Source organism: Triturus cristatus, chromosome 1_2, assembly GCF_964204655.1.
Source record: "Triturus cristatus chromosome 1_2, aTriCri1.1, whole genome shotgun sequence".
In the NCBI taxonomy this organism is placed as follows: domain Eukaryota; kingdom Metazoa; phylum Chordata; class Amphibia; order Caudata; family Salamandridae; genus Triturus; species Triturus cristatus.
In genome coordinates, this window is record NC_140580.1 from 86,349,506 (window position 1) to 86,377,384 (window position 27,879).

At 48.3% G+C, this 27,879-nt stretch overlaps 1 protein-coding gene across 1 annotated transcript in view; it reads right to left on the reverse strand.

The window, feature by feature from the left end:
- HTRA1 (HtrA serine peptidase 1) overlaps nt 1–27,879 on the reverse strand; it is a 271,899-nt gene that overhangs the window by 163,083 nt on the left and 80,937 nt on the right. The window contains exons 2-3 of the mRNA XM_085602427.1: nt 8,173–8,272; nt 1,809–2,025 (exon numbers count right to left, since the gene is read on the reverse strand). Of these exons, the coding sequence (XP_085458553.1) occupies nt 1,809–2,025; nt 8,173–8,272 (317 nt within the window). The remainder of the gene's footprint in view (nt 1–1,808; nt 2,026–8,172; nt 8,273–27,879) is intronic.

Here is a 27,879-nt window from a genome sequence, read left to right on the forward strand (position 1 = left end):
GGCCGAATAAGAGCTTCCTTCCAGCGCAGGGCTGGAACTGCTGGCTCAGGCAGCAGGATCTCCTCCTGTGCCCGAGGATGGGGCTGGGTGGAGGGACGGGGCTGCATGTTTCACTGGCAGCCCCAGGGTCGGATCTTAAAGTGTTCCTTCTGCCACAGTGAGCAACGCCAGAAGTAGCCAGACTTGGGGCAAGTGAGATATAGGCGGAAAGTATGTCCGGCCCACCTCGAGACATCCCGATCCCTCAGGAAAACAGGCATCCATCTTCAACCATGAATCAGCAGCAACTGTCTGTCAAATTCTGCCCGAACTTGCTGCTTCTGCAAACCTTCATAACCCTTTGATGTCTAAGATCAGAGAGGAGCGCAAACCTTTTACTGCACTAAGTGTAAATCTGCTGAATTTTGCATGCCGCTTATTATTTCCCTCCATCCTGTTTCAAGGCTCTTCTAGTTCTGGGAGGTAAGAAAAGTAAGTGGCAGGAAGGTGAAGGTAAACTTTCACATAATGCCATAACGATTGGTTAGCACTTGCCTGTTCTGGTTTCACATCTAGGAAGTTACCCATATCTACCCCTGAAAAAACTCGAAGGCGCCAGTTTACAGAGGCTGTGAGCTCCAGAAATGAACAGTCACAGGACATAGCACACGCACTAGCATTGTGTGGCACATGGTTTATGTGACCGCTGTGCCTGGACAGCTGCAGAACATGGAGTCTGACCTCAGGCACTGGACATAGCAGGACACTAAGGGGCTGATTACGAGCTTGGCAGACAGGGTTACTCCGTCACAAACATGAGGGATATCCCGTCCACCAAATGACAATTCCTTTATATCCTATGGAACTTGTAATAGGGCGGACGGATATCAGTCACGTTTGTGACGTTGTATCCCATCCGCCAAACTCTTAATCAGGCTTTAAGTCTGTGACCGTCAAGTCGGAATTGCACAAGTAAGTGTATACGTGTGGGCTTGTATCGTGTGTGTGTGTTTGTAATGTGTGTGTGTGCATGTCCGTGTGTGTGCACGAATAGTTATGTTGGTGTGTAGCTGTGTTTGCAAGTACTTCTGCGCCTCTTTGTGTGCGTGTGTGCAAGTGTATGTGCAACCAAGCCTGCATGAGCATTGTAGAGCCAAACCTGCTTGGTTTGCCTGTGTAAGACAGAGTTTGGGGCCTTTACCTTAGTATAAGAACATGCTAATGTTCACCATCCTTAAGGTACCTCTAAACGCACACATTAAGTCAATGGAGATTTTCAACATAGAAAATGGCTAACTCTAGAAGTGATCACTAAACTGTCTGGGATATGCCTTAGGCAACCTTTCATTGCGGAAAATGCCTTCTAGGTCATAAAGGGGACAGCGACAGTAGTGACGATGCACTGGCTCACACACTCCCTCCACTTTTTGGGATTTGCATCAATGTGTTTTGCTTTTCTGATTCTGCAGCTTCAGAAATGATGCACGATCCCCGCCATGTAACCGGTGCTAGGCAATTCAGGTGGCAGAACAAATCTAAGAGGTGTTATAAATATATGAAAATTATTAGGCACTCAACGATAATACCTCTCTCGTTAAGCACACAATGTATACCATATGCTACGAGGTTTTATGCCTTTGTCTCCCTTTCCCAATACACACCTTCGGGCCCCACTCAGAAGTCCTTTGCAAATTTTGTTGCAGACTGGTCAAAGAGACTTAAAGTGCCGCAGTCAGACTAGAAGCCGTGCAGGTCCTCTTTAGTCTGTGTACACTTTCTGTAAATTCACATTTCAAGCCGAGTTCAGTGCTTTCCCTCGGGCGTCTCACCTGAGCATCGATTTTAATGAGTGCAATGTCCAACTTCTCGTCCACATCCTTGATTTTGGCCTCGTGCGTGCTGCCGTCCTTCAGTTCCACCTTCACCCGGTTCTTGTTGGCCACTACATGGGCGTTGGTCACGATCAGGCCATCCTCGGAGACGATGAACCCAGAGCCACTCGCCACCGGCACGTCCCTCTTTGGGAACGGGAAGGACAATGACCACCTGAGGAGCAGAGGACAGCCGCGGTTCAGAGTAAGAGTCACCATACATATATATAAGCGTAAATGTTTTTGTAGCACTGTTTATTCCAAGAACATCTATCTAGATGAGAAAAAAAGCAAGCCAATGCTTCTAATGGAACCTGAAGATTTAAAAAACAATTTGGATGTGAAATATGCTGGCGTTACAGCAAGTAAATCTAACCACCAGGCCTGTTTAAAGCAAATATTGTTGCTAAATGGTTTCCAGCAGAAGGTCTTAGAGGCCAAGACACACTGGGCTGGTTGTGTTGCAGGCTAGGTCGTATTGCAGTGCTGTCTTTGCAGTGTCTGAAGTGCCCTGGTGTTAGACCTAACAGACTTAGAGTGTTCTCCCAAACCTTTTGCCCTACTCCTCCATTTTTGCTGATCGCTTTTTGTGGCCTTGGGACTCTGTGCACTTTACGACTACCAACCAGTCCTAAAGTGCTCTCTCATTTCAACATAGTAAAATTGGCTCACATCCAGTTGACACATTTAATTTACTTGTAAGTCCCTGGCAAAGTGGTACTACGTGTACCCAGGGCCTGTAAATTAAATGCTACTAGTTGGCCTGAAGCACTGACTGTGCCATCACTTAGGCAGTCTTTAAAATATGTCTCAGGCCTGCCATTGCAGCCTGGGTGTGCAGTTTAAACTGCCATTTCAACCTGGCAAAATAGGTATTTTTCACCATCCTTTTTTATTACATATAAGTCACCCCTAGGGTAGGCTCTAAATAACCCAGAGGGCGGGGTACGCTGTGTTTAAAAAGCTGGACATGTACTTTTTAACTTTTACATGTCCTGGTATTGGAAAACTCTTTAAATTCATTTTTTCACTACTGCAAGGCATACCTCTCCCATAGATTAACATTGGGTTTACTTATTACATTTAATAAGTGATCACTTTCAATTTGGAGGAGGTAAAAAAGGTAGAGTTTGGTGTCAATGAATTGTAATTTAACGCTCTTTTTAATGAAAAAGTCAGATTTTAAGTCAGAATTCTTTAAATGCCACTTCTAGAAAGTTTATAAACATGCACAGGGTAACCCAGTATTCCCAAAGGGAACTGGGTACACCAGTTGCAACTAACAATGTTCCTGGAGGATTTTTCTTTAGCATTTCTATTAAGTTGGTCATAGATCCAACAGTGTTAACAAAAAACGCATAAACTCACACCAGAGAAAGCGTTCTGTTGTATATAGATTGTATTACATAGAACCACATATTTAAATAATTTCATACAAAATAAAGTAATGCCATCAACACCGACACCCCTCTAGAATAATATCCCACATAGACAAAGTTCATATGGAGTTAATCCCGGGATCTTGGAGAGGTGTAGACTCCGCTTAACTTGCAAAGGTTCATAATCCATATAAAAGCGTCCAATGTTTTACAGTAATATGGACTCAAGCAGCACATAATATTATATGCTGCAGACATTCGCTTAGAGCCACAACAAACGTATTTTGTGACACTAAGTGGTTGATTGCAGCATCAAATATACTTCATTTTGCTGATCGTGGCATATTGATTTGAGAGGTGTTTATGATGTAACTTTCCCTCTCTGGTTTATGATTGTTTTCAACACTGAGTCCTAAAGGTCTTGCTGACCCTTTGGCACCTCACGACTAAAATGTTGATGGTTCCTCCTTCTTAATATTAGTTATGGTATTATGTGCACTTTGGGTCCATAATATTGTAAAACATTGGATGCTTTCATTTGAATTATTCGCAAGTTAAGAGGATGTTAAAAAAATCTGCTAGACCATTGTTAGTTGAAACTTCTAGAAAGTTGCCATTTTCTTGTCCCAACCATTTGGTGTCTCCTGCCTGTATCCTGGTTCACATTTGTAGGTTTAGCTGACTGTTGATCTTTGTGTATTGCTCCCAGACAGCGAGACAATGGGAAAATAGATGTTGGCAGGATGAGCCATCTCTGACTTGATGAGGAGGAGTGGTCATCTACCACACTCACAAAGGGTTTGACACTAGTCTATGGTGACTCCAGACAATCTGGGACCTGAGCAAGTAGGCAGGAAATATTAAACACCTCGAGATGGAAACCTCCAGAACCTTCTCCTACTTCAAAGTGGGCACCAGGTATAAATATTTGACCCTCAGACCCAACTCTTCAGTACACAACTGGAGCTGTGGAAGATTCAGAAGGACTGCCATGCTAATCTGAAAGAAGGACTGCTACTCTGGTGCCCTGCTGTCCGGCTACCTGAATGAAGGACTTGACCTGCATCTTGATCATAGGACCACCAGAGTAACTTCAATGGCGAGTTGGCTGGCCTCCTTATCAGAAGACTCAGGGACAGAACAGGCTCCAACCACCTTCAACACAGCACCTGGACTCAGTCTGCTGTGAGTCTTGTGCCCCCAATTGGTGCCACCCTAGACCTGGACCCTTGAAAGTGTACCTGCAGGTGTTCTGCCAGCCCAGCTGTGGTCAGAACCGACACAGCACAATGCATCTCCTCGCAGCCCTGCTCCAGCACCGTCAGTGTGTGGCACATCCCTGACACAGAACTTCGCATCACAGTCTCCTTGAAACCGCCATCCTCGAAGCAGGCCTTCACATCACAGGCCTCTCATCGACGGCATCCTTGATGATGACGCAGGACTCCACATTGCATGCCCCACATAATCTTCTCGAAGGGGGGTCTCGCACCGCCCCGCAACCAGGATTTCAGATATTCTTGTTCAGCGGGCCTGACCTGGTCGCTGTATCCAGCCTGCACTTTATCGCAGTTGGACTGAATTTAAGACTTTGTCCCGGTCCGGCACAACCAGATAACCACAATTGGAGCGTTGTGCTGCTAGGCACTATTTTCTCTTAAGTCTTTAAAATTGCACAGTTTCAGTTCTACTAACTGAATTTTTAATTATTTTGGTGTCAATAATTTATTAAATTTTACTCTATCTTTCTAAATTGGTTTGGCAATTCTCTTGTGTTGTGTTTTCATGTTATTACTCTTTGAAGTGCTGCATAAATACTTTCACATTGACTAATAATGATATAGGTTGTGGTTGTCGCTTGAGTAGGGTGTCACCCTCATCAACCAGTAACCAATTTCCAATACCTGATCAGTTCTTTGTCCTGTGCTAGATGGATCAATAGGACACAGACCAAGGGAGCAGGTTGAAAGGATTTTTAAAAATCTTTCCTCATAAATAGTCTTGAGAGAAGATTACGTCTGCATATACTTGGGACCAGCTGTGAATTTTAAAATGGAAGCATGCAGCAGAGAGAAGATCCCCCATCTCTGCATATGCAAGATGCCAGTATTACAACCACCGGCCTTAAAGGGAGGAAGCTGTAATAACAAATAAAAATTCCACATTACAAAATTTCAAAAGTGATATTGAGGAAGCATGGCATGGCCTGTAGGATTACTTTCTAATCATCCCATTCACGCACACCAGCAGCGTTCTCTTATAGACAGATTCTACTGTATGGATGGTTACCATGGGAAGGCAGGCAGTCATTACATTTTCAAGGCTTTCTGACCACCAAAGCGGTCACAAAGCTGTCGTACATTTCCTTGAGACTTGCAAGAAAGGGGGTGCATCTCTGTCAAACCCTTGTGTTTTGCAATGAATCACAATAGCACAATGTTGACATTGTGCATCATAAAGACATTTCTGGCTTGCAATATCATTTTAATGCATTGCAATTTGGCTTTGCACATTTGCAAACACTGAAACAGAGCAGAACAGTCATTAGAATAGTGAAAAGCATTTCAAACATTGGGCCCTAGATCTTTCTTCCTCAGCCCAGACTAATCTATTTTATTTTTTATTTTATTTTTGGGGTTTTCTAAACCGTGGACATGACCCAAGAGTATCAGAGCGCTGTACACATGAATGATATACACAAACAAAGAGTTGAATTCAGAAAAAACACATCTAGCAAAAACATATACCAAATTCAGTAAGCTAAGTTATGATGTCACAGAGTTGTTGTTAAAAAACCTCCATGTGTTTATAAGTCATTGGGAAGGCTTATCCGTGACCGTTCTCAAGAGCCTGCTTTTCGTCCGTTCCGTTCCAGGTACCTGGTGGGCAAGATTTGTGGGTTCTCCTGGAAGGGGGTGTTTCTGCCCTGTATTGATATTATTCTCAATTTGCTGGCACTGTGCCCAGTTGTCCAAATTAATTTGTTCAAGTCACCAATTTACATAAAGGTTGTCCTCCACTCATGAGGTTCAAATAGTGTGAATCAACGGTTCACGAGAAAATGAGAATGGGGAATACACTTTGAAATGACAATGAGTTGGAAATTCAAGGACTGCTTTAAACCTAAAGCAACAGGAGATATGGCTTAAAGACCAACAACTTTTGACCACTCCCGCTGATTCCACAGACCTGTAAAATATTACGGTAACATGCTGGGCCAAAACATATATGGGTCAGACGTCCATCGGGCTGTCAGTTGAAGGTTTTGGCCAGCAGTGCCATTGGAATCATGACAGTCCATCCAACTCTAAATAGGGCAGGCAGACTCTCAGTTTAGCGTGCAGGGACTCCACCATGTTTGTGGCAGAATGCCCTGTCCATTAATCTCTCAGTGAGGGCTATAATGCGAGAAACTTCACAGAGAGCTGCAGGGCATGGTTGATATTCATCTATGCTTCCAATGGTGAGAGCATTTACGAATCAGGGAGGAAATAAACGCGGCATCAGTAGTCAGTGCTGGCAGTCCACGACTGGTGCGATGGATCAACAACAGATGAGCTGCAGCGGTACTATGGCGCAGGTTCTGTTATTCAGGTTTTCGGCAGTCTTATAGGCGTTTTTCAAACGTTAACCTCCGTGGAAGCTATCTATGAAACTCTCAAAATGTTTAACTTCCAAGGTACTATGGTATACATAGGGGACAGCAGCTACTGCACCCAGTCAGTGCACCAACCATGTAGACTTTGCACTCACTGGTGCCAAAACGTTTTAATTGACAGCCATATTTCCAATTTTTCTTTAGTGTCCATTATTCTACAGTCAAAGACCCATTTAAAGAGATTGATAGTCTACCATTAGGACAAAGAAGGTTGTGTGTGTCTTCCCTGGTACCTACACAGATCTGTGCATGTACCCACTTTACCTAGAAACTAGTCGAGGAACCAAGAGTTCAGGAACCAGCACTTTGGAGGTTTGGAATCTCTAGAAACCACTTAAGCAAGTGATAGTGTATTGCTGTAAAAATACATTCCAGGTAAATAGGGTGCCTGCATGATCAGTCTCTATTTGAGCAGCCTGTAGTTCAAGCCTGTTTGTGATCTCAGTTTCGGAATTACAAGATATAGTGTTGATCTTTGTGATATTGGATTTTCTGCAACATTTCCTGGAGACCTTTTTCCCCAGTTTTAATAGCGCAAGCAGGTAAGGAGGAAACATAGATGTCATCCTTGGTGCTAGGCGGAGACTGGTCTATGGCAGAATCAAGAAATATTGCTAAGAATTGTTCCCTCTGGACGACAAGGGGAGTCAATTGCTTGGCAGAATTTATTTAGAGGTAAGAGAGGACATTGCAGGTAGGAGGCACAAATCAAAGATGGAAGGTCATTATAGAAGATAGCAGTTATCACAGAGTTGTAGAAGGTGATCTTCAGATATAGGAGGCTCTTTCCAGTAATAGACTCCGAGAGAGATACGAGCTAACTGGTGAGGGGGTAAATGTGATCATCAAATGTTGGAGGCAGTTTCCAGAGGTAAAAGCAGGTCACTAATAGTAGCAGAGGCAGAGCTAGTCATGGGTAGAAGGTCATCTTTAAGGATAGGAGGAAATAATCGTGAAATAAATTTATCATTACAGACAGGATGCAAATGTCCAGGGCTGAAAGTGATTGTCAAGGGTAGAAGGCAATAGTCAGGGTAGACGCTCATCTTTAGAGAGAGGAGTCAATAACTCAGAGTAGGAAGCAATCATCAGAGGGAGGATGCAGATGTAAGAGGTCAAAGGCAGTCGTCAATAGGAGGCAATAGGGAATAAGTGGCATCATCAGAGTCGGGAGGACATTGTCATGTGTAGATGATCATCTGAGAGGAAAGAGGCAATATCCCATGGTAAAAGGCGAGTTGCAAAAAACTGAAGGGTCTGAGTAGACATATGAGGCAATACTTACGTGCGGAAGAGTTCAATGTGGACCACCGCAGGGGCAATCTTCTCCACTACATCGGCAATGAAGTTGTATTTATGTCGAAGACTGTTAGGATCGTCCTGGCCTGAGAACGGAAGCAGAAAACAGCAAGAATTACTCATTATCTCTACGTCTTAATGAGCCTGGGAAATGAAACACAGGGGCATGAGCTGTATCTTCCAGTACAAAGACCTGAAACCAGTCGATCTTATAAGCAGCAGATGGGGCAGCCATGATCTTGCAAACTAGACTAAGAATTAGGGGCACAAATTATAACAGCATTAATGTTGCCCTGAGTATTACTGACCTCTACTTTTAAAGGCTGAAAAAAGGGGTGTTGCTAGCTTTTCATCCAATTTACAAGTAATTACTTACTGAGTGTTTTTGATGTAGCATAGAAAATGCACCAAATATGAGACAAATGCTCTTTTATGCCTGTTTGTGTAGCAGGGAATAAAGAAAAAGGCTTTCTTCCATTCGATTTTACATACACACTTGGCACTAGAACACAAACTAAATTCTATGAGCGCTGTTTGTGTAACAATAGCTTGCTTTTATAGCATTTTAATCTAGTAGTTTTCTCGACTTTAAACAATGGAAGGATGAAAGGACGAGCTGGTCTTTTGCAGATGATAACTTGTTTCCAGCAGATCACAGTAAGAGCAAGAAAGCAATGTGATTAGCCATCTTTGTAGCCAACAAAGAATAGAATATATAAACATTTTCTTGACTTCTTCCAATGTGTAAATGAAACAAAACATGAGACATACTTGTTCAGGCTGATGTTCGAATGTTAAATTCTGGTCCAGACTGACTGACGCCCTCCCTTAAATATTTTGGCGGCATGGCCAAATTTGCACGATCACTCACTCATTAATCCTTAAGGGCATCATCAGAATGGCACCACCGCTCTATGAGGCTAGGGCATGTTCATGTTTGCCCATCACTCAGTAATCATTAGCACATGTTCAGATTGCTCTGAACCGCACCTGACAGTCTGATGACTCAGGCATTCCCAGTTGTGCACTCATCCGTCGCAAGTGCCAGGGATCCAGGCTCCTGTGCGTGGAAATGTGCCCACCAGCCAGCTGCACTGCGGTCAACTTGCACAACCTCTGATTCCAGCTAGGGGCAGGGAGAGGCTGGGTATTTGATAGAGACAGGCTGTAGGCGCCATTGTGCTGCCCTTGACTGCTTCTGGCTGTGGAGACCTTGCTATTTCTCCTCCACCCTCCATACTTCCATGCAACTGGGGAGCATGAGATGCTGGGGATTGCTTGAAGTGACATCCTGATGCGCACGGTGGGTTCAAACTACCACACTTCACCCCTGCGGTTTATCAACTAACTCCTGTCCATCATTTTAAATAAGACACCTAGGCCCTCATTCCAGCTGTGGCCGAGTGGAGACCCTAGCGGGACACCGCCCTTCCAATTTCAAGTTTTACTGGGTGCAGGCACACATCCGGTAAAAACAAACTTGTGAATGCGAAAACACATGCAGAATTTAACTCTGTACTTCTGGGTCTGACCCCAACAGCTCCACGTCTAATAACTAGCAGAATGAGGGATGCAGTGGTTGAGCAGTGTTCTTTTCATTTTTCATTACCCCCACTGAACGCCTGCACTGCTAAGTAGGGGGATCGTCCACATGATCATCCTGGTTATGGTGGCTATTTCTGGGCCAGCTCTGGCATCCAGCCGACCCAGGGAAACATGCTGAATTTGCCTCGGAGTCATTTCCTGACGCCTGGGCATCATTAAGCAGTGCCCGCATGTTGTCTGCATTCCAGCCAGAGCAGCAACCTGCAGGCGGCAAGGGGGGATTCCTGGTTTTCACTTGCAGCCTGGCCCAAAACAAAGAGATGATTTAAAGGGCCGTCAGCCTCCCTTTTGTTCAAGTATCATCATCACGTCAGAGGTACTTTACAGAAACGATGATTTAGAGGCAGAATTTTGACTTTGCTCAACCCACTTATGGAAGTGATGTGCATACACGGTATGAATGCACACATTTATCTGTGTGCAGGAGAAATTACACAAATAATGATTTACATGGCATCTACTAATTTATTTTGTTATTTTAAATCCTTTTTGGCTCTACTCATCCAAATGTAGGGTGTAAGAGTGCTTTATATCACACACAGATGCACAATAAATCATACTACTGTGTACATCAATGTACAGACAATCACTGAAAGATTGATATATAAAAAAAAAACAATAAGGAATTAAATCCAAGACTTGCAGTTTGCATGTAACTCCTTGATGCAGGTAAATAGATCTATGTCCTATATTAGGATTGCAATTTATGAAATGGAAGTAACAAAATGATCTCAGTATCAAAAGCAGCAGCTCCCTCACCTATCAACATAAAGTACACATCTGTCATCTATATGTTACACAATGGGCTTTGCAGCAGGCACATTAACCCTCTATGGCACTTTATGAGTCAAAACTGTGATTGGACAAAACACTAAACTCTCCCAGAAGTACATTTACCACCAGATGTATCTTATCATTAATTGCTGGGAACACAAAGACCTCTGCAGCAGGTGTCTTAACCCTGTAAGATATTTTAAAAGCAGCCTCTTTGTGACCCATTAAGAAAACTGGAACAAATTTACAATCACATTTGTCCGTTTTGCTAATTTAATTGCAGCAGGTTTTATTCTACATAAATATATACGTTGTCTGTAGAGGCGCAACTAGAGTCAAATTTTGTGGGGGGCTAAGAAAAGATTTCGGGGGGGGGGGCTGATTCTTCAAGCAAAAGGCAGAGTGGAGCTGCAGGGGCTCTAAGCAGGGGTGAAAACCACCACCCCTGCTTAGAGCCCCTGCAGCTCCACCCATTAGCAAGCAAAAGGTCTTTGAAAGACCTGTGAAGTACTCGGGTGCGGCTGTGTGTGTGTGCCCGGGAAGATGTCTCAGCCCGGGCAGCCGCATAAGACGGGGGGGCTGAAGCCCTTTGAGTCCAATGGGCGTTGCGCGCCTGGTTGTCTGTCATACTGTGCTTTGCAAGTTCCACTCCTCATGACTCCACCTCCTTTTCTCTGCCACACCTTGACCCTATATGAACTTACACCTTGACCCTAGGCTTGGTCATAGAGGGTGGGCCGGGTGGGTATAGCCCACCCAAAATAGCCCAGTGACCCACCCAAAGCCCATTCACAAGTAGAAAATAATTCCATGTTCTTTTTCCAAAGAAAAAATAACACAGGGCAGCAGCCTCACTAGCAAAACCTAATTGTGCAGCTTTCATGTATAATCCCCATGCGTTTGGCTACGATAAGTGCCTGGGGGCGGGGGCGAGGTCACAGAGAGTGATTACTATTACTGTGCAAATGTAAATATAATGAGTAATTGAGACACCCCCACTATATTGAGACTGCAAGCTACCGTGACTCAGTAAGTAAGAGTTGAAAACTGTTTTCTGACAGAAACACTGTGAAGGATTTTGCCATTTCAAGAAAAGTAAGTGAAAATGTGGATACAAGCAGGATTCATAGCTTAGTATTGGTTTATTATATTTTAATTCTGATGTGACGCTATTCCTAAATTATGGCCGGGGCCACAGTAATCATGCGGCCGGGGAAAACCAAATTACGCTGCAGGATTGACTAAATTATGTGTCAAGAACCCCCAAAATATGATGCATAATACGGTACACTTTGTGATAGCATTACTTCATTATTTTTAGATTTGTATACTTTAACACTGTCTTGGCAAAGGTTACACCTCGTTAGTACCAGTTTAACATCAAAATACAACAATAGGCAACTGAAAGGTGATTAGTCAGCCTTTGTGAATGGCCTTCCACTGCGCATCAACATGTCACTGCATTTTTAGGAACTTTTGATCCATTTGAACTAGAAACATTTTTGTTAACATCTGCAAATTATGCAGCAGAGGATGGATTATGTGACAAATGTGGCAAATCCGTAATCATGTGGAATACCCTGCAAAAGCTAATTGCATAATACTAGTGGCCCTGCTTATGGCACTATATTGATTAAAAAACCACTGACAATGACAACATTTTGACTCTTAAGTTAAAATACTTGTCAAGATTCACCAATACAACGCTGATACGGAATGGGAAGGAGCAATGCAATAGTCTATTATGCAACGAGAAGCACTGGCAACAATTCCGTGGCAGCACTAGCAACATGTGCTGCCACTGTCCTGCCTAGTCTCAGTCTCCCGAGGTGCTCGCAGAAGGTGAAGCTTGCTAATATAATAAGAAGGAACTTGGAGAGGAGACACCCATTTTGGGGCACTGGTGACTGTACATTTGTTCTTTCCCAACAACTTCTCACATGAACAGACAGAAACGGATTATAGCCAGGGCCACTGGAATTATGCGATTCGCCAACTGCAGCATTTTACATGTAATTATGGATTTGTCACATTTGCCAAATAATCCATTATCTGCTGTATAATTTGGAGTTTTTAACAAAAAGCCATCTTAAATGGATCAAAAGCTACTCAAAACATCTGCTACATGTTGCTGGACAGTGGAAGGCCCTTTGCATATGTTTTCTTGTCACCTTTCAGCTGCTTACTGCTGTACTTGCATTTTAAACTGATACTAATGAGGTAAAATCTTTTTCCAGACAGTGTAAAAATGACAAAATAATAAAAGAGTGTTACCTGGCATTATGCTGCAAAGTTTAGTCAACTCTGCTGCATAAATTGTTCCTTGAATGCTGCATAATTTCAGTGGCTCTGATTATAGTGCTGCTGCTCCTCTTTGGTTAGGAAAAACAATGGTTCATAAGAGGCCAATCGATCCAAGTAATACTAAATGAAATCCAAATGAACATCAATCCTGTATACTACGGCATAGGCAATTTTTGGAGCAATTATTCGGAGGGACACATATAAACATTGTAAGTCAAGTAATTTATTTTCCAACATTCAAAAATATATAGATTTGGTGCTCACAAGCAAGTCAAGAAGAAGCGTCGGGTGGTGAGTGAAGGAAAGATTTTTTTTAAAACACACATCGCATTAGCAACATAAGAAAAACTCCTTATACACAATTTACATTAATTAAAGAAGGAGTTTTGTTGTAATGGGGTCGAGGGTGTTTCGATCTCAATTATTCGAGATCACCATCAGGACTGGTGTATGAGCACCTGATATTAGTAGGTATTTTAGGAGGACCATATATCCAATAGTGGTCAAGAAAGGTCTCTGGATAATAGGAGGCCTAACATGAGGACGGGACGGGCGGACGCTACGTCGGCATTTGGTCTGCCCGTCCCATCGTCTATCGACTCATGCGGTAGTTCAGATCAAATGAGATTTGCCGCCACTGACTGTGCAGTGGTCCCTTCGAATTTAGCTGCAATGGGGCTTTACTCCCCTTGGTCCTCATGTTAGGCCTCCTATTATCCGGATCCCTTCCTTGACTACTATTGGATACGTGGTCCTCCTAAAATACCTACTAATATCAGGAGCTCATATACCAGTCCTGATGATGGTCTCAAATAATTGAGATCGAAATGCCGTCGACCCCATTACAACAAAACTCCTTCTTTAATTTATGTAAATTGGGTATAAGGAGTTTTTCTTATGTTCTCAATGCGATGTGTTTTTAAAAAATCTTTCCTTCACTCAGCACAGCACGCTTCTTCTTCACTTACTTGTGAGCACCGAATCTAAATATTTTTGAATGTTGTAAAATAAATTACTTGACTTACAATGTTTATATGTGTCCCTCCCTACATTTCCTCAAAAAATTGCTGTATGTCATAGGATACAGAATTGATTTTCATTTGGATTTAATTTAGTATGTCTTGGATCGATTGGCCTCTTATGAACCATTGTTTTTCCTAATCATATACTATTTCTGGTTCTAGTATTTCGGTCCCCTTGTTATGTAATGCGCTATTTCTCCTTGGGGCCTAAATTGATAAGAGAGAGAAAGGTGAGGTGGAGAGAGCGGAAGGTAAAGAAAAGGGGCGGAAGGTTATTAGGGAGAAGGTTGAGGCAGGTGGGAGGATAGTGAGAAAATGAGGATGGGGAGAGAGTGAGAAGAAGGGCGAGTTAGAAAGGCAGAGGAGAGTGAGCATGGGTGAGAGGAGATGAAGGACAGAGAAGAGGGGGGGGAAGAGAGGAGGGCAAGGAAGAGAGAGAAGGGTTAGGTGGAGAGAGAAGGATGAGGAGGAAATTGAAGGGTGAAATGGAGCTAGAGTAAGTTGGCTCACAGTGAGAGGATGGCAAGGTCAGTAGAGAAAGAAAGTAAGATAAGGCAGAAGGAGAGGAGAGTGAGCTCAGAGAGGTAGGAGGTGAAGTGGAGAAAGAGAAGTGCACAGCACAGAAACAGGTGAATAAGGTGGCAAAAGAGTCGGGTGATCAGAGAAGAGTGAGGTGGAATGAAGTAGAGGGAGAGATGAGCAGGCAGCAAGGTTAAGTGGAGAGAAAGAAGGGTAAATTCGGGAGATAAAATTATATAAAATTCTTCATCATGTATGTAATCATTTGCTTGATGAATGCTTGTTGCTGTATTTTTTGTGTATTGTTCTGCTGTTCAAATCATCAAAAATGTTAAGGTCGGGTTTCCGGATTCCAGTAATAACTCAGTGAGGGTCCGTGGATTCAAATAATGATTCAGTGGGGGTCCCCGGGTTCCCACAATGATTAAGTGGGTTTCCCCAGAAGTCAAAAGGTTAAGAACCACTGGTCACTCTAAAGTATTAGACAGAACCTGGCAGTAGGTAGGATATGCAGCTCACACCTGTACAAGACCATCTCATAAGTTTACTACTTTTCTGTATTCACAACCTATGAATGTAAGTAAGTTACTACTAAAAACTAAAACTGTAGAAACTCCAGCAGTACACATGTCCAGCCAGTGGTACTGAAACGCCTTCCCACAGAAAATAATTGGAGGTAGCAGTACCAGTGGTTTACCATGTGTGGTGCTGGACTTACTAAAAAAGTGTAAGTTACACTACAAAATTACAGTTTGTGTATACAGAAAAGAAGTAAACTTACTCAAAAGTGCAGTTTGTGAATCCGGCCCACAGTGTTTCCTAGCTATTTTCAAAGATCCTTATATGGCTGGACTCAATATGCATCTCAGTCGATGAACAAACTAGTGCAAACAGCTGGCATATCTCGGTGCTCAAAGTCCTCAATACATTGTAGGAATCTTTCTGGCACCTTTGTTCTACTGAATGGGCATAGTAAATAAAGCTTTATTAAGAGGACCGAGATCCGAAGTGCCTGAGACAGCTGAGAACTTTATAGTCTTTGACCTATTGGCTAGCATAGTCCCATAGACCCCCATGTTATTTTATACGATAGCATCTTACCACATACGTGCTCTAGAATTGTTTGGCAAAACACACAAGATGATGGACGGAATGTTGCACATTGGCAAAACATTCACCCCCAGTCACAGATCTGGGTTTAATCCATCGTTATTTTGCTCACCACGCCACCCCAGTTCAGACACAGGTATATGCAATTCAGTCTTGACCCTGTGCCTCATGGGAACAGTCCAGCCCAAACTGCCAAGCCATGTGTTCCCTGGACCGGAATCAAGCATCCTAGAACCGGTTTCGGGGTTTCACCCCTCTTCAGCCAGGATAGCTTCACTCCAGTGGCATAGTGAGCACGGGACCCACGTCTGGGCATACCCTTCCCACGTAGGGCGAACAGCAAAACAAACAAGATGATGGACGGAATGTTGCACATTTGCAAAACATTCACCCCCAGTCACAGATCTGGGTTTAATCCATCGTTATTTTGCTCACCACGCCACCCCAGTTCAGATATGGCCATATGCAAATCAGTCTTGACCCTGTGCCTCATGGGAACAGTCCAGCCCAAACTGCCAAGCCATGTCTTCCCTGGACCGGAATCAAGCATCCTTGGACCGATTTAGGGGTTTCACCCCTCTTCAGCCAGGATAGCTTGACTCCAGTGGCGTAGTGGGCACGGGACCCAAGGGTATGCTCAGACGTGAGTTCCGTGCTCTCCTTGCCACTGGAATCAAGCTATCCTGGCTGAAGAGGGGTGAAACCCCGAAACCGGTCCTAGGATGCTTGTTTCCAGTCTAGAGAGGACCTGGCCTGGTAGTTCGGGCTGGACTGTTACCATTGGGCACAGGGTCAAGACTGATTTGGATATGGCTGGGTCCAAACTGGAATGGCATGGTGAGCAAAAAATAAACTATGGATTTAGGCCCAGATCTCTGTACTGGAGTGAATGTATGACATTGTTCTGCATTCTGTCCATCAATAGTTCTTTTTGCATTTGTCACCTCGAGTGGGACGGGTATGCTCAGACGTGAGTCCCGTGCTCTCCATGCCACTGGAATCAAGCTATCCTGGCTGAAGACGGGTGAAACCCCGTAACCGGTCCTAGGATGCTTGTTTCCAGTCTAGGGAAGACCTGGCCTGGCAGTTCGGTCTGGACTGTTCCCATTGGGCACAGGGTCAAGACTGATTTGCATATGACTGGGTCCAAACTGGAATGGCATGGGGAGCAAAACAATTGATGGATTTAGGCCCAGATCTCTGTACTGGGGTGAATGTATGACATTGTTCTGCATTCTGTCCATCAATAGTTCTTTTTGCATTTGTCACCCCAAGTGGGACGGGTATGCTCAGACGTGAGTCCCGTGCTCTCCATGCCACTGGAATCAAGCTATCCTGGCTGAAGAGGGGTGAAACCCTGAAACCGGTCCTGGGATGCTTGTTTCCAGTCTAGGGAGGACCTGGCCTGGCAGTTCGGACTGGACTGTTCCCATTGGGCCCAGGGTCAAGACTGATTTGCATATGGCTGGGTCCAAACTGGAATGGCATGGTGAGCAAAAAAACGATGGATTTAGGCCCAGATCTCTGTACTGGGGTGAATGTATGACATTGTTCTGCATTCTGTCCATCAAAAGTTCTTTTTGCATTTGTCACCCCGAGTGGGACGGATATGTTCAGACGTGAGTCCCGTGCTCTCCATGCCACTGGAATCAAGCTATCCTGGCTGAAGAGGGGTGAAACCCCGAAACCGGTCCTAGGATGCTTGTTTCCAGTCTAGAGAGGACCTGGCCTGGCAGTTGGGGCTGGACTGTTCCCACTGGGCACAGGGTCAAGACTGATTTGCATATGGCTGGGTCCAAACGGGAATGGCATGGTGAGCAAAAAAACGATGGACTTAGGCCCAGATCTCTGTACTGGGGTGAATGTATGAAATTGTTCTGCATTCTGTCCATCAATTGTTCTTTTTGCACTAGAATTGTTTGGGGCTGCATCCTGTTGCCTGAAGGTGCTATGACCTTCTGTGTTTTGTCTATTTTTGTGTTTTCCTTCGGTCTTATAGTGCTGTGCATTGCTGCTGTATTTAAATGTGTGATACTTTAAATATATAGCTCTGATCAGTGATTTAAATGAGCAGGTACTGTCCAGTACTCAGTACTTGCAATTCTATAATTTAAAAGGGGGAGTATCTGCACTTCTCTGCAGTGCTGCAATACATTTAATGGTGGAGTACTGGCACTTCTCAGGAGCAAACAGGTACTCAAAATGGTGAATACGAGCACTTTTATATTCTCATTTTAAGTACTGGCTCTGACTGAAGTCAGATTACTTGAGCTGCATCTCTGACACCCATATCTCCTTGTCTAATAACTAGAAGGAGGAGGGCTGCAGTGTTTGAGCAGTGTTCTTTTCATTACCCCCACTGTACACCTACACTGCTAAGTAGGAGGATAGTGCCGATCCTGGTTATGGCGGCTGTTTCTGGGCCAGATCTGGCATCCAGCCGACCCAGGGAAACATGCTGAATTTGTCTCGGAGTCATTTTCTGATGCCAGGGCATCATTAATCAGTGCCCGCATGTTGTCTGCATTCCAGTCGGAGCAGGAACCTGCAGGCGGCAAGGGGATTTCTAGTTTTCACTTGCAGCAGGACCCAAAACAAAGAGATGATTTAAAGGGCTGTCAGCCTCCCTTTTGCCCAAGTATCATCACCATGTCAGAGGTACTTTACAGAAAGATGACTTAGACGCAGAATTTTAACTTTGTTCAACCCACCTATGTAAGAGATGTATGTGCATGCACTGTAAGAATGCACACATGTATCTGTGTGCAGGAGAAATTACACAAACAATGATTTACATAGCACCTACTAATTTATTTTGGGCTAGATGTACGACCCTTTTGTTTAGCGCCTCGCAATTTGCGACTCATTGCGAATCCCAAATTGCGAGGCGCTAAATGAAATGTACAACAGTGTTATTACACTGTTTTGGGATTCCCAATGGGGTCGCAAATTGCAAGGCTCATTAATATTAATGAGCCTCTCGCAATTTGCAAGCCCATTGGGAATGCCAGCCCTCCCAGGGATGGTGGCCTACTGGGCTCAGCAGACCACAATGTCTGGGACTGCTTTTTAATAAAGCAGTTTTTTTTTAAAAAAATGCAGCCCGTTTTCCTTAAAGGAAAATGAGTTGCATTTGAAAAAAAACTTTTTCGTTTCATTTTGTAAGGGCAGGCAGTGGTCCCTGGGACCACTGTCTGCCCTTAAAAAATATTTTTAGAGACAGTCACAACTTGGAAGGGGTCCCCTGGGGACCCCTGCCAAATTGCGACTGCATTACCACCCTCTTAAAGAGTGTGGTAATTCGTGAGTGTTTTGCAACCGCTATTGCGGTCATAAAGCATTCACACATAGCATTGCGTACGCAATTAGGAAGAGAACGCCCTTTCCTAATTGCAATTCGCAATTCCTAAATAGAGAGTCGCGAATTAATTGCGACTCGCTATTCATCTGGCCCTTTGTTATTTAAATCCTTTTTGGCACTACTCATCCAAATGTAGGGTATAAGAGTGCTTTGTATCGCACACAGATGAACAATAAATCATACAACTGTGTGCAACAATGTACAGGAAGTCATAGAATTAACAAAAGATTGATACATAAAAAAAATAAGAAATTAAACCCAAGACTTGCATTGTACTTGTTTGTTTGATGAATGCTTGTTTCTGTATTTTTTGTGTATTGTCCTGCGGTTCAAATCCTCGAAAATGTTTAGGCCAGGGTTTCTGGCTTCCAGGAATAACTCAGTGAGGGGCTGCGGATTCCAATAATGATTCAGTGGGGGTCTCCGCGTTCCCACAATGACTAAGTGGGTGTCCACAACTATTAGAACCTGCCAGTAGGTAGGGTATGCAGCTCACAACCGTACAAGACCATCCGCCATCCGGCATGCCTAGACCCAACTCTCAGACATCTGGGAGTCTCTGGACAACCACATTCATCTTTGTGGCCCACCCATGCTTCTTCACGGCCCCCCATAACCCAAATCCTGGAACCAGGCCTGCTTGACCCCCAATTTGTGGGGTCCCGGAGTAAATGTTTTCCAATTCCAGCACTGCTCTACACTAAAGGCTTCCTTTTTTCAGGTCGCAAGTCTACGTTCCCTCTTTGTGCACAGCCTCCACGCCAGAGACATGCTGGAGTATGAGGCTGGCCTGGTGCCCTCTGATGGGAGCTGAGCCCAAGACTTCCCTATCACACCGCAGCTGTTAATGCCGCTGACCACGGCACCCACAGGGGGCCACTAGAGCGGTCAGCGCTCTAGTGTCGTCTGGGCACCAGAGACCCCTCCCCGCCCCCCCCCTTGGGGGCAGGGACTCAGGTAGAGTCCCCCTCTTCCTTCCCGGGCGTGACGCGATGGGCGTCACTTCCGGAGGCATCGTGGCCATGAGGGGAGGCTATATAGCCCTCCCCACCATGAGGGCGACCTCTGTTCGCCATGCTCGCCGCACAGAGGATCCGCCGCTCGTCCGTCGGTGTGCCGTCAAGTCCTAACGGTGAGTGCCGCTCGCGACCACCCCCGCCCCGTCCCTGGGCATGACCAGGTCGTACGGGGCCCTTTGGCATCGTCTGCCATGGGTGGGGGGGGGCGCGAGCACCGTGGCATTCCTGCCCGCTGGTAGCCCCCTTGCGCAACATAACAGGCATGGCGCACCCCCCCCTATCTTCACCGTAAACGGGGTTACGTTTTCAGGGTGGGGGGGTGCGAGCGATCCTTGCTGCGGGCCTGGGGGATGCTGGGTTGTCTCTGCAAGGTCTGGGGGTCGCGCTGCCCCAGGGCCCGGATGCCTGGGCCCGCCCCGGCTGGCGTAGAGTGCATTCGGCTGTTTAATAGCCGCGACATGTGGGGCGATGCGAGCGGGACGTGGGCTACATTAAATGGCTCATTGAAGAGATCGCCGTGTAGCGGTTGACCCTCGGCTGGTCAGGTCTGTCCCTGTCGTGGAGGGAAGGGGGTCGCCGTGGCCGGACTAGTTTCGCCTGCTTCCCCCCTCTCACTCCCTCACCCCACCGACCAGGTGCGTAGGCTATGAGGGAGGAGAGATTTCAAGAGCTGTAGCGGGGCCGCTAGAGCGGTCAAAATTGAAACTGCTCATGGTATTACTCACCACCCCCTGGCATTCACCACCCCCCGGCGGTGGAAATCCGCGGGCAGACTTCGGCGGTCTGGGTAATGCGCCCCAACATGCACCACGGACTTTGAGAAAATTGTGTCCCTATCCCCGCGGCCCCCTGCCCGGGCCGGGAATCACGTACTTCGACCGTCCGCTGCCCGCGGTGGGGTTTGCGGGGTTGGGGGGGTCGAGCGGCCATATCCCATCGGGGCACGAGCCCGCGCTGGTGAGAGGCGAACAGGATGTAGCAGCCAACGCTGCGAGCCGGGAACAAGGGTTCGGGTCCCGGCTCCTGCTCAACAGCCTGCACTCCCAGCAATTTAATATAGATGCCGGGGGTATTTACAGATTTCACGGAGCTTCACCTTTCGGTTCGGGTCCCGGCGTCGGCTCTTATTAAACCACCGAAAGACGCCGGGGGAATTCATATTTCACGGGGTCTCACTTTTTGCCCCACAGTGCCCCAGGCACACGCCAGCATGGCCTGTGCTGACCAGTAGGGTGAAGGTGGCACGACAAATAGAATGAAGTGTAGACTCTCGACCTACTGAGCTGTGTGCTTTCCTCACCTGTCCTAGTGGCCATGAACTGGGGAGTTCACCAGCGTGGGGGGCCACATGCGGTGCCTTGCACATCATGGAGGCGTGGTCCCTGCGAGGGCGTCTGGGCACGGATGTAAGGAGTGGCGGGGGGCCCTGAGGTGCCAAGTCCGCACAGTCGAAACATTGTTATGCAAGGAGGCAGGGGATCCTGTTGTTTTCGTTGAAGGCCAGGGGTGTTAGGAAGAAGACTCAGGGGGGTCCTGGCACGCCAGTGGCTGTAAGATTTAGATTGGCCCATGGCGCTTGGGCCGCCCCAGAGAAATTACCCTCTTTGCCTTCCTGTGATCAGCTGGGACCACAAGGGACAGTCATGCGGCGACACCTGCAGCTAACATGCTTCTCCCGCCATCTTGTTTTTCAGTTGCCGCGGCACTCCAGGCCTAGAGGAAGAAGCACCGGAGTGTATGTTGGTGCCAAGGCAAGGTAACCTATTAGGGCGGCCAAAACCTGCCGGCCCTGGGGTTGTTCAGACGTGCCATGCAGGGCGCAGCAGGGCACATCAGGTTCCACACCGGCCGTGGCCCACGGGAGTGGTTACTGGTTCACGCTAGTAAGTTAGGTGCGGCACCGTCCGTCTCATGCCTCACAGTTGGTTTTGTTTCTCTGCAGGTCTGCGTGTGAAGAGCAGCGCGGTGGACGCCAGATTCTAAAGGGGATACACGCGTGTTGTAGGTATGGGCACTGAGGAGGGTCACCCTGCAAGCCGGAGAGGTGTCCCAGCCTGTGAGAGGGGATTTCCCCTGCCCGGCCCCGCCCGGGGGGGCCGAGCTGGGCTTCACGGCGCCCGTGGGCGGTGGGGGGGCTCAGAGTGGGGGGCCAGGGAGGTTTGGGGGTACCGTCTAACCTCTCCTTCATCTCCTCTCACAGTGCCGCCAAAACGCCCGCCCGACCAGCCCGACGTTCCGCCCTTGTTCCCTGGTTGTAAGTTAGTACCTAGCCTCGGGGGGCCAGAGTGTATCCCCAGGGCCAAGACCTGGGCTAGTGGTGTTCCGCGGTGTGGGTCTCCGTGGGCTAAAATTTTTTCTTATCCTTCCAGATTGGGAGGCACACGCACGAGATTCAATGGATAGTCAGGGATCCCCACCGCTTTTTTCGATGAGGTCCCAAGTCGAGGAGACCTAGACTGGCATCTCTGAAGATGCGCGGATCGCAGCCTTTCTCGAATTGGCCAAGACCGAGGGATTGGCTTGGGCCACTGAACTTCTGAAAGCCAATAACCCCGAGGACTCAGGAATCGCCAGTGAGGTCTCGCCCGCAGAACAGGAGCACAATGAGGAGGCAGGCCCCTCTAGATCCAAGAGGATACGCAGACCCACGGTCAAAGACTTCCCGGCGGAACAGCTGCCAGCGAGGAGCCGGGCCCTGGCCCCCCCTGGGGGCACCACCCCCCTCCCGGCCCCCCTGGCTTTGGGACATGGACCATCGCCCATACCGTCCAGCTGCCCGCCCCCGGCAACCTATGCTACATCGGAAGACCTTGATAAGCTCTCAGATACCTTGCGGAGCTTCATGTCTGAGGCCAGAGCGGGCCTAGCCCTGGCAAGCCCGTCCAGTGTGGCTGGGACTGCTGCTCCTCCCCTCCCCGTTGGGGCACCGGCTCTCCCAGCCTTCACGCAAGTTTGGGGGGGGTCGGGCAGCCCGCCTTGTGCATCCCCTGCCCAGGTTGGGGGACTGGCTCTGGCGATCCCCTTGCCCGTGAGAGGACAGCCACCAGTGTTGGGGGCCTCTCCGTTGTCGACCACCCCCACACCCACCTTGGTCCAGCCCTCGGTGGTGACCACACCCACCACACCCATTGTGGCAAACCCAGCCACGCCACCAGCAGTGCCAACCCTTGCTGTAGTGCCAAAGCCCTTGGTCACTATGGCACCGCTGCTATCTGGTCACTGCTGCTTGGAGTGGGAAGTGCCCTTGGCAGCCAAAGAAGGTATCTGGAGGAGAGAGTTTATTGAAATGTTCACCCTACTCATGCATGGGGCCTAGGGGGTCGACATAGGAAGATGGGGGCCAAGGATGACGACAAGAAAGTGAGCTTTCAAGCCTGGCCTGAAAAGAACATTGGCACGTGGGGCCAAGCCTTTGCCATTTTGGCGGCGGTGATAATGGAGAGATTCCCGGAGCAAGGGCCAGGGCTATTCTAATACGCAAGCATTATCACTCAGGAGGCCGAGACTAGTGGGGGAATGGGTTGGTACCGTTATGACTGTGACTTTAGAAAAAAGAGGGCCATGTGCCCGGAATTAGAGTGGGACCAACTAGAGGTGAGGCTTTGGATCAAGCACATGGGTAAGCGCGCAGTGGAAGGGACCGCTAAGCCCAGCACCTCCAACAGTGACAAGACCAAGGACACAAAGCAGGAAGCGAAGGGCCAGACAAAGAAATCCTTTCGGGGAGGTCGTGGGGGGGGGGCGGAAGCCAGGCAACCGATCACTGTTCAATGGGACCTGCAGGCTATTCAATGCAGGCTCTTGTTCTTGGGGGAAAGCATGCAGGTTCGCACACAACTGCAGTAGGTGTGGGGCCTCCCACCCCACCTCCTCCTGTTCCAAGCGAGACAGCGCGGCTCAGCCCCCGGCCCGACAGGACAAGTAATCGCTGCCCTCCCCAAGTCCCCACCCCACATCCCACTCCCATTCTCCTCCCAACAGCAATGCAGGCTGCCCCGTGCTCCCCGGTGGGGATAGGCTCCTCCCATCCCGGCGTAGGGTCCCTCCCCCATCAGTATCACCAACCTCCTTCCCCTGATCCGTGGGTACCCCAACACCAAAAATGGCTCGCTCCTCGCAGAGGGCTTTGTGGAAGGTTTTCGGGTTTCCGTACCCCTAGTAAGCAGGGACGCAGAGAACCTCAAATCGGCTAGGGACCACCCTGAGATCGTGCTGGCCAAAATAAAGAAGGAAGCGGCCCTGGGGAGGGTGGCGGGTCCCTTCAACCTTCCACCCCTTCCGCACTTTGTAATCTCCCCCCTGGGGGTCGTGCCCAAGAAATAGCCCGGGTCCTTTAGGCTGATCCAGCACCTGTCGCATCCAGATGGGGACTCAGTGAACTTTTGGTTGGAGGAGGGGAGGTGTTCGGTCTCCTACTGCTCCCTAGCCCTGGCGGTGGACATGATCAGGAGGGCGGGGAGGGGAGCGTGGTTGGCAAAATCGAACATAGAGTCGGCGTTCCGACTACTGCCGGTCCACCCTGACAGCCACCACCTTTTGGGTTTCAAGTGGCAGGGCAAAATTTTCTATGACAAATGCATCGCCATGGGCTGCTCAGTGTCTTGCGCATACTTCGAGGCGTTCAGCTCTTTACTTCAATGGGTCCTAATGAGTAAGTTCGGGGTGGAGGGAGTGACCCACTACCTTGATGACTTCTTGTTTATTGGGGGGGCTTACACGCAGGAGTGCACAAGAGCACTGCAGTGCTTTCAAGACTTGGCCAAACACCTGGGTGTGCCTTTAGCACCTGGCAAGACTGAGGGTCCGGCGCAAGTCCTGGTATTTTTAGGCATCGAGTTGGACACGGTCAAGGGCGAGTCCAGACTCCCTGCGGACAAGGTACAGGCACTGCGTCAGGACATTCAGGCATTGCTGGGGGAAAAAGACAAGGCTACCCTGGGCGACATCCAATGCCTCCTGGGTAAACTTAACTTTACAGCCAGGGTCATCCCCGTTGGGAGGGTGTTTGCTCGGAGACTAGCTACGGCCACATCAAAAGTTAGAAGGAAGCACCACTGGGTCAGACTGGGGACAGGTTTGAAACAGGACCTCGCCATGTGGGGTGACTTCCTCTCCCAGTTCAACTGGACGGTGATCTGGCGGAAACCCTGGGTGGACAGTCAGGAGCTATGCCTATTCACGGACGCCTCGGGCAGGGAGGGCTTTAGGGCAATCCTGGGCGAGGACTGGTGTGCCCAGGAGTGGCCCAATGCCTGGCACAGGAGCAATATCACCAAGAACATCACCGTACTTGAGCTGTTCCCCATCGTGATTGGTTTACACTTCTGGCCGGAGACCCTGTCGGACTGAAAGGTCCTATTCTGGTCTGACAACATGGCTGTTGTCCAGGCCATCAATAGGCAGACAGCCAAGTGCCATTTGGTCCTATGCTTGCTCAGGGAACTTGTTAGGGCTTGCCTGCGCACTAATGTGGAATTCAGGGCGAGACACATTGAGGGTGTGAAGAATGTGGCAGCTGATGCTCTTTCTCGTTTTCAGTGGCTCCGCTTCAGGGAGGCCTGACCGCGGGCGAGAGCACAGATGACCCCCTTCCCGGTGCACCTTTGGAGGATCCTGCAGTGGACCAACGACTGAGAACCATGGGGGAGAGATCATTGGCCCCAGGTACTAGGAAGCGATATGGCGCACACATGGCCACCTTCAGGACTGTGTCTCATTCCTTGGGTATTTCAGCTGCACTAATTGAGAGTAGAGTAAGGGCATTTGTGGTGTGGGCCAGAGAGCATGGGAAGAGCCACTCCTGGGTGGGCGGCCACCTGGCGGCCGTAAGCCACGACGCCAAGCTGTCAGGGGGAGGGTAGACCCAACAAAATCTTTTGTCATAAGGGCTGCTCTCAAGGGGTGGGCTAGGGATGAGCCCAGGGCTCCATATAATAGGGCCCCCATTGATTTCAACATCCTCATGGGCATGCTGGGCGTCCTGGAGGGGGTTACCTACTCCAAGTATGAGGCTACCCTCTTCACGGCTGCTTTCTGTTTGGCTTTCTTTGGCACCTTCCGGATTAGTGAGCTGGTGGCCAGGTCCAAGACCAACAGTTCATGGGATGCCTTAGGCATTCTAGATGTATCCCTCACTGATTCCCTGTTGATCCGCCTCCAGAGATCAAAGACTGACCAGGCGGGGCAAGGTATTGACGTGGTCCTCAGGCCCCTCGGGGACCTTAGGTTTTGCCCGGTCCACTGAGTCAGGGAATATCTGGTGTACCGACCCCTTGCCCCGGGCTATCTACTGATGCATGTGGACCAGGACCCCCTGACCAGATATCAGATGGAAAGAATCATCAGGGCTAGTTTGTCCAGGGCAGGGTTGGCTCAGCCTGAGAAGAGATACTCCAGCCACTCATTCAGGATCGGGGCTGCCACGGCTGCTTTCAAGGCAGGCTTGGAGCCCGGGAGTGAGAAGAAGGTGGGGCGGTGGGAGTCAGACTGCTATAAACGATACGTTCGCCCGTAATATACCTTACCATTTCTTGTGTGCAGTGTATTGTAGTGGTTATTGTTTTATTTTGCGTGTTTTGACAAAGTTATTAAATAATTAGGAGTGTAAACCGTGTCTCTTGTTTTACTATGGCTACCGGTTTGGGTGATCGGGCATTCATTTATCTCCAGGGTGGCTCAATGGGCGTCGCACTGGAACTGGACGCGGCACTTACCACAAACACAGTTTGAGTGGATGGGTTTCTCTGGCATGAGATGGAGTTGGCTCCGGAACAAACTGGAGCAGAGACTGGTTGCGCAGGGGGCTCCCCCCAAAATCTTAGTGAGTCACCTGGGCGGGAATGACCTCATTGCTCTGGGTAGAAGGCTTCTCCTGCAGGCCATGAAAAGCGACCTAGGCGAGATCTGCAAGTGCGTAGGGCAGTGCGATGTCCTCTGATCTGAGATGATTCCACGCAGAACGTGGCGAGGGGCCAAATCAGTGGGGGCGGTGAAGCATTCCCGGAAGCGTCTCAATGGGGCAATGCGCAAGTTCGCTGCCCAGAGGGGCCTAGGTTTCATCAGACACGAGATGATCAAAGAGAATGTGAAGGGTTACTTTGACAAAGATGGAGTTCACTTATCGCCAGTAGGCATGGACCTTTTTCTTTTAGACCTAAGTGAGGTGCTAGAGATGAGAGGTTGCAGGTAGATTACAACTGTGGTGGGGGGCCCTGGCGGTGACGGGGGCCACCTCCAGAGTGTGGTGGAGTTACAGGGCAATCTGGAAGCAGGCCGGTACTAAGGGTACCTCTGCGCGGCACCATAGGGGGTGCCAGAGCCAAATCCACGGAGCCTCATGGGAGGGTCCTGGAAGTCGTGTTGGCGCCCCGCTAGTCCTTCGGGCGGTTGTGGGCCTGAACAACCGGGGGTTTGCTATGCGACGCTCCGCCCCGGAAGGGGCGTGAGTAAGAAGTTACCAACGGTCACATGATCCTGTAAGAGAATCACTGGTAAGGCAGCAAAGGAGGGGTTCGCTCCAGTGCTGCCTGGCTCATCAGGCGGGCAGGCGGCCCAGTTGGTTGCCTGCCCTTGGATCACCCGTGAGATAACCCACCATTACATAACGGTGTAGGTAATAAACCTGCGGCATTAGTACCCAATCTAACAATCTGTGTTGTGTGTTTATTATTGGGAAATGTACATATGGTTGGAGGGGTGTACAGAGGATGCCAATGACGATACTATGCTGCTGTTTCCCTTCTCACTTCTCCCTCGCCGAGACAAGCAGGCGCTGCGCCAGGTAAACCAGGGGATGGAGTAAATCAATAAATGTAACACGGCTGGGGAGGAAGGCCGGGTGGGCGTGGCTGTTAAACGGGGGCACAGTCAGGCTACCAATCATAGGAAGGAACACAGTTTGTGTGTTAGGGAGGAGGGAAGCGTGGAGAGGACAGAATGTGAAGGAGAGGACAGTGTGCGCGTGGCAGTGCGGAGGGAAG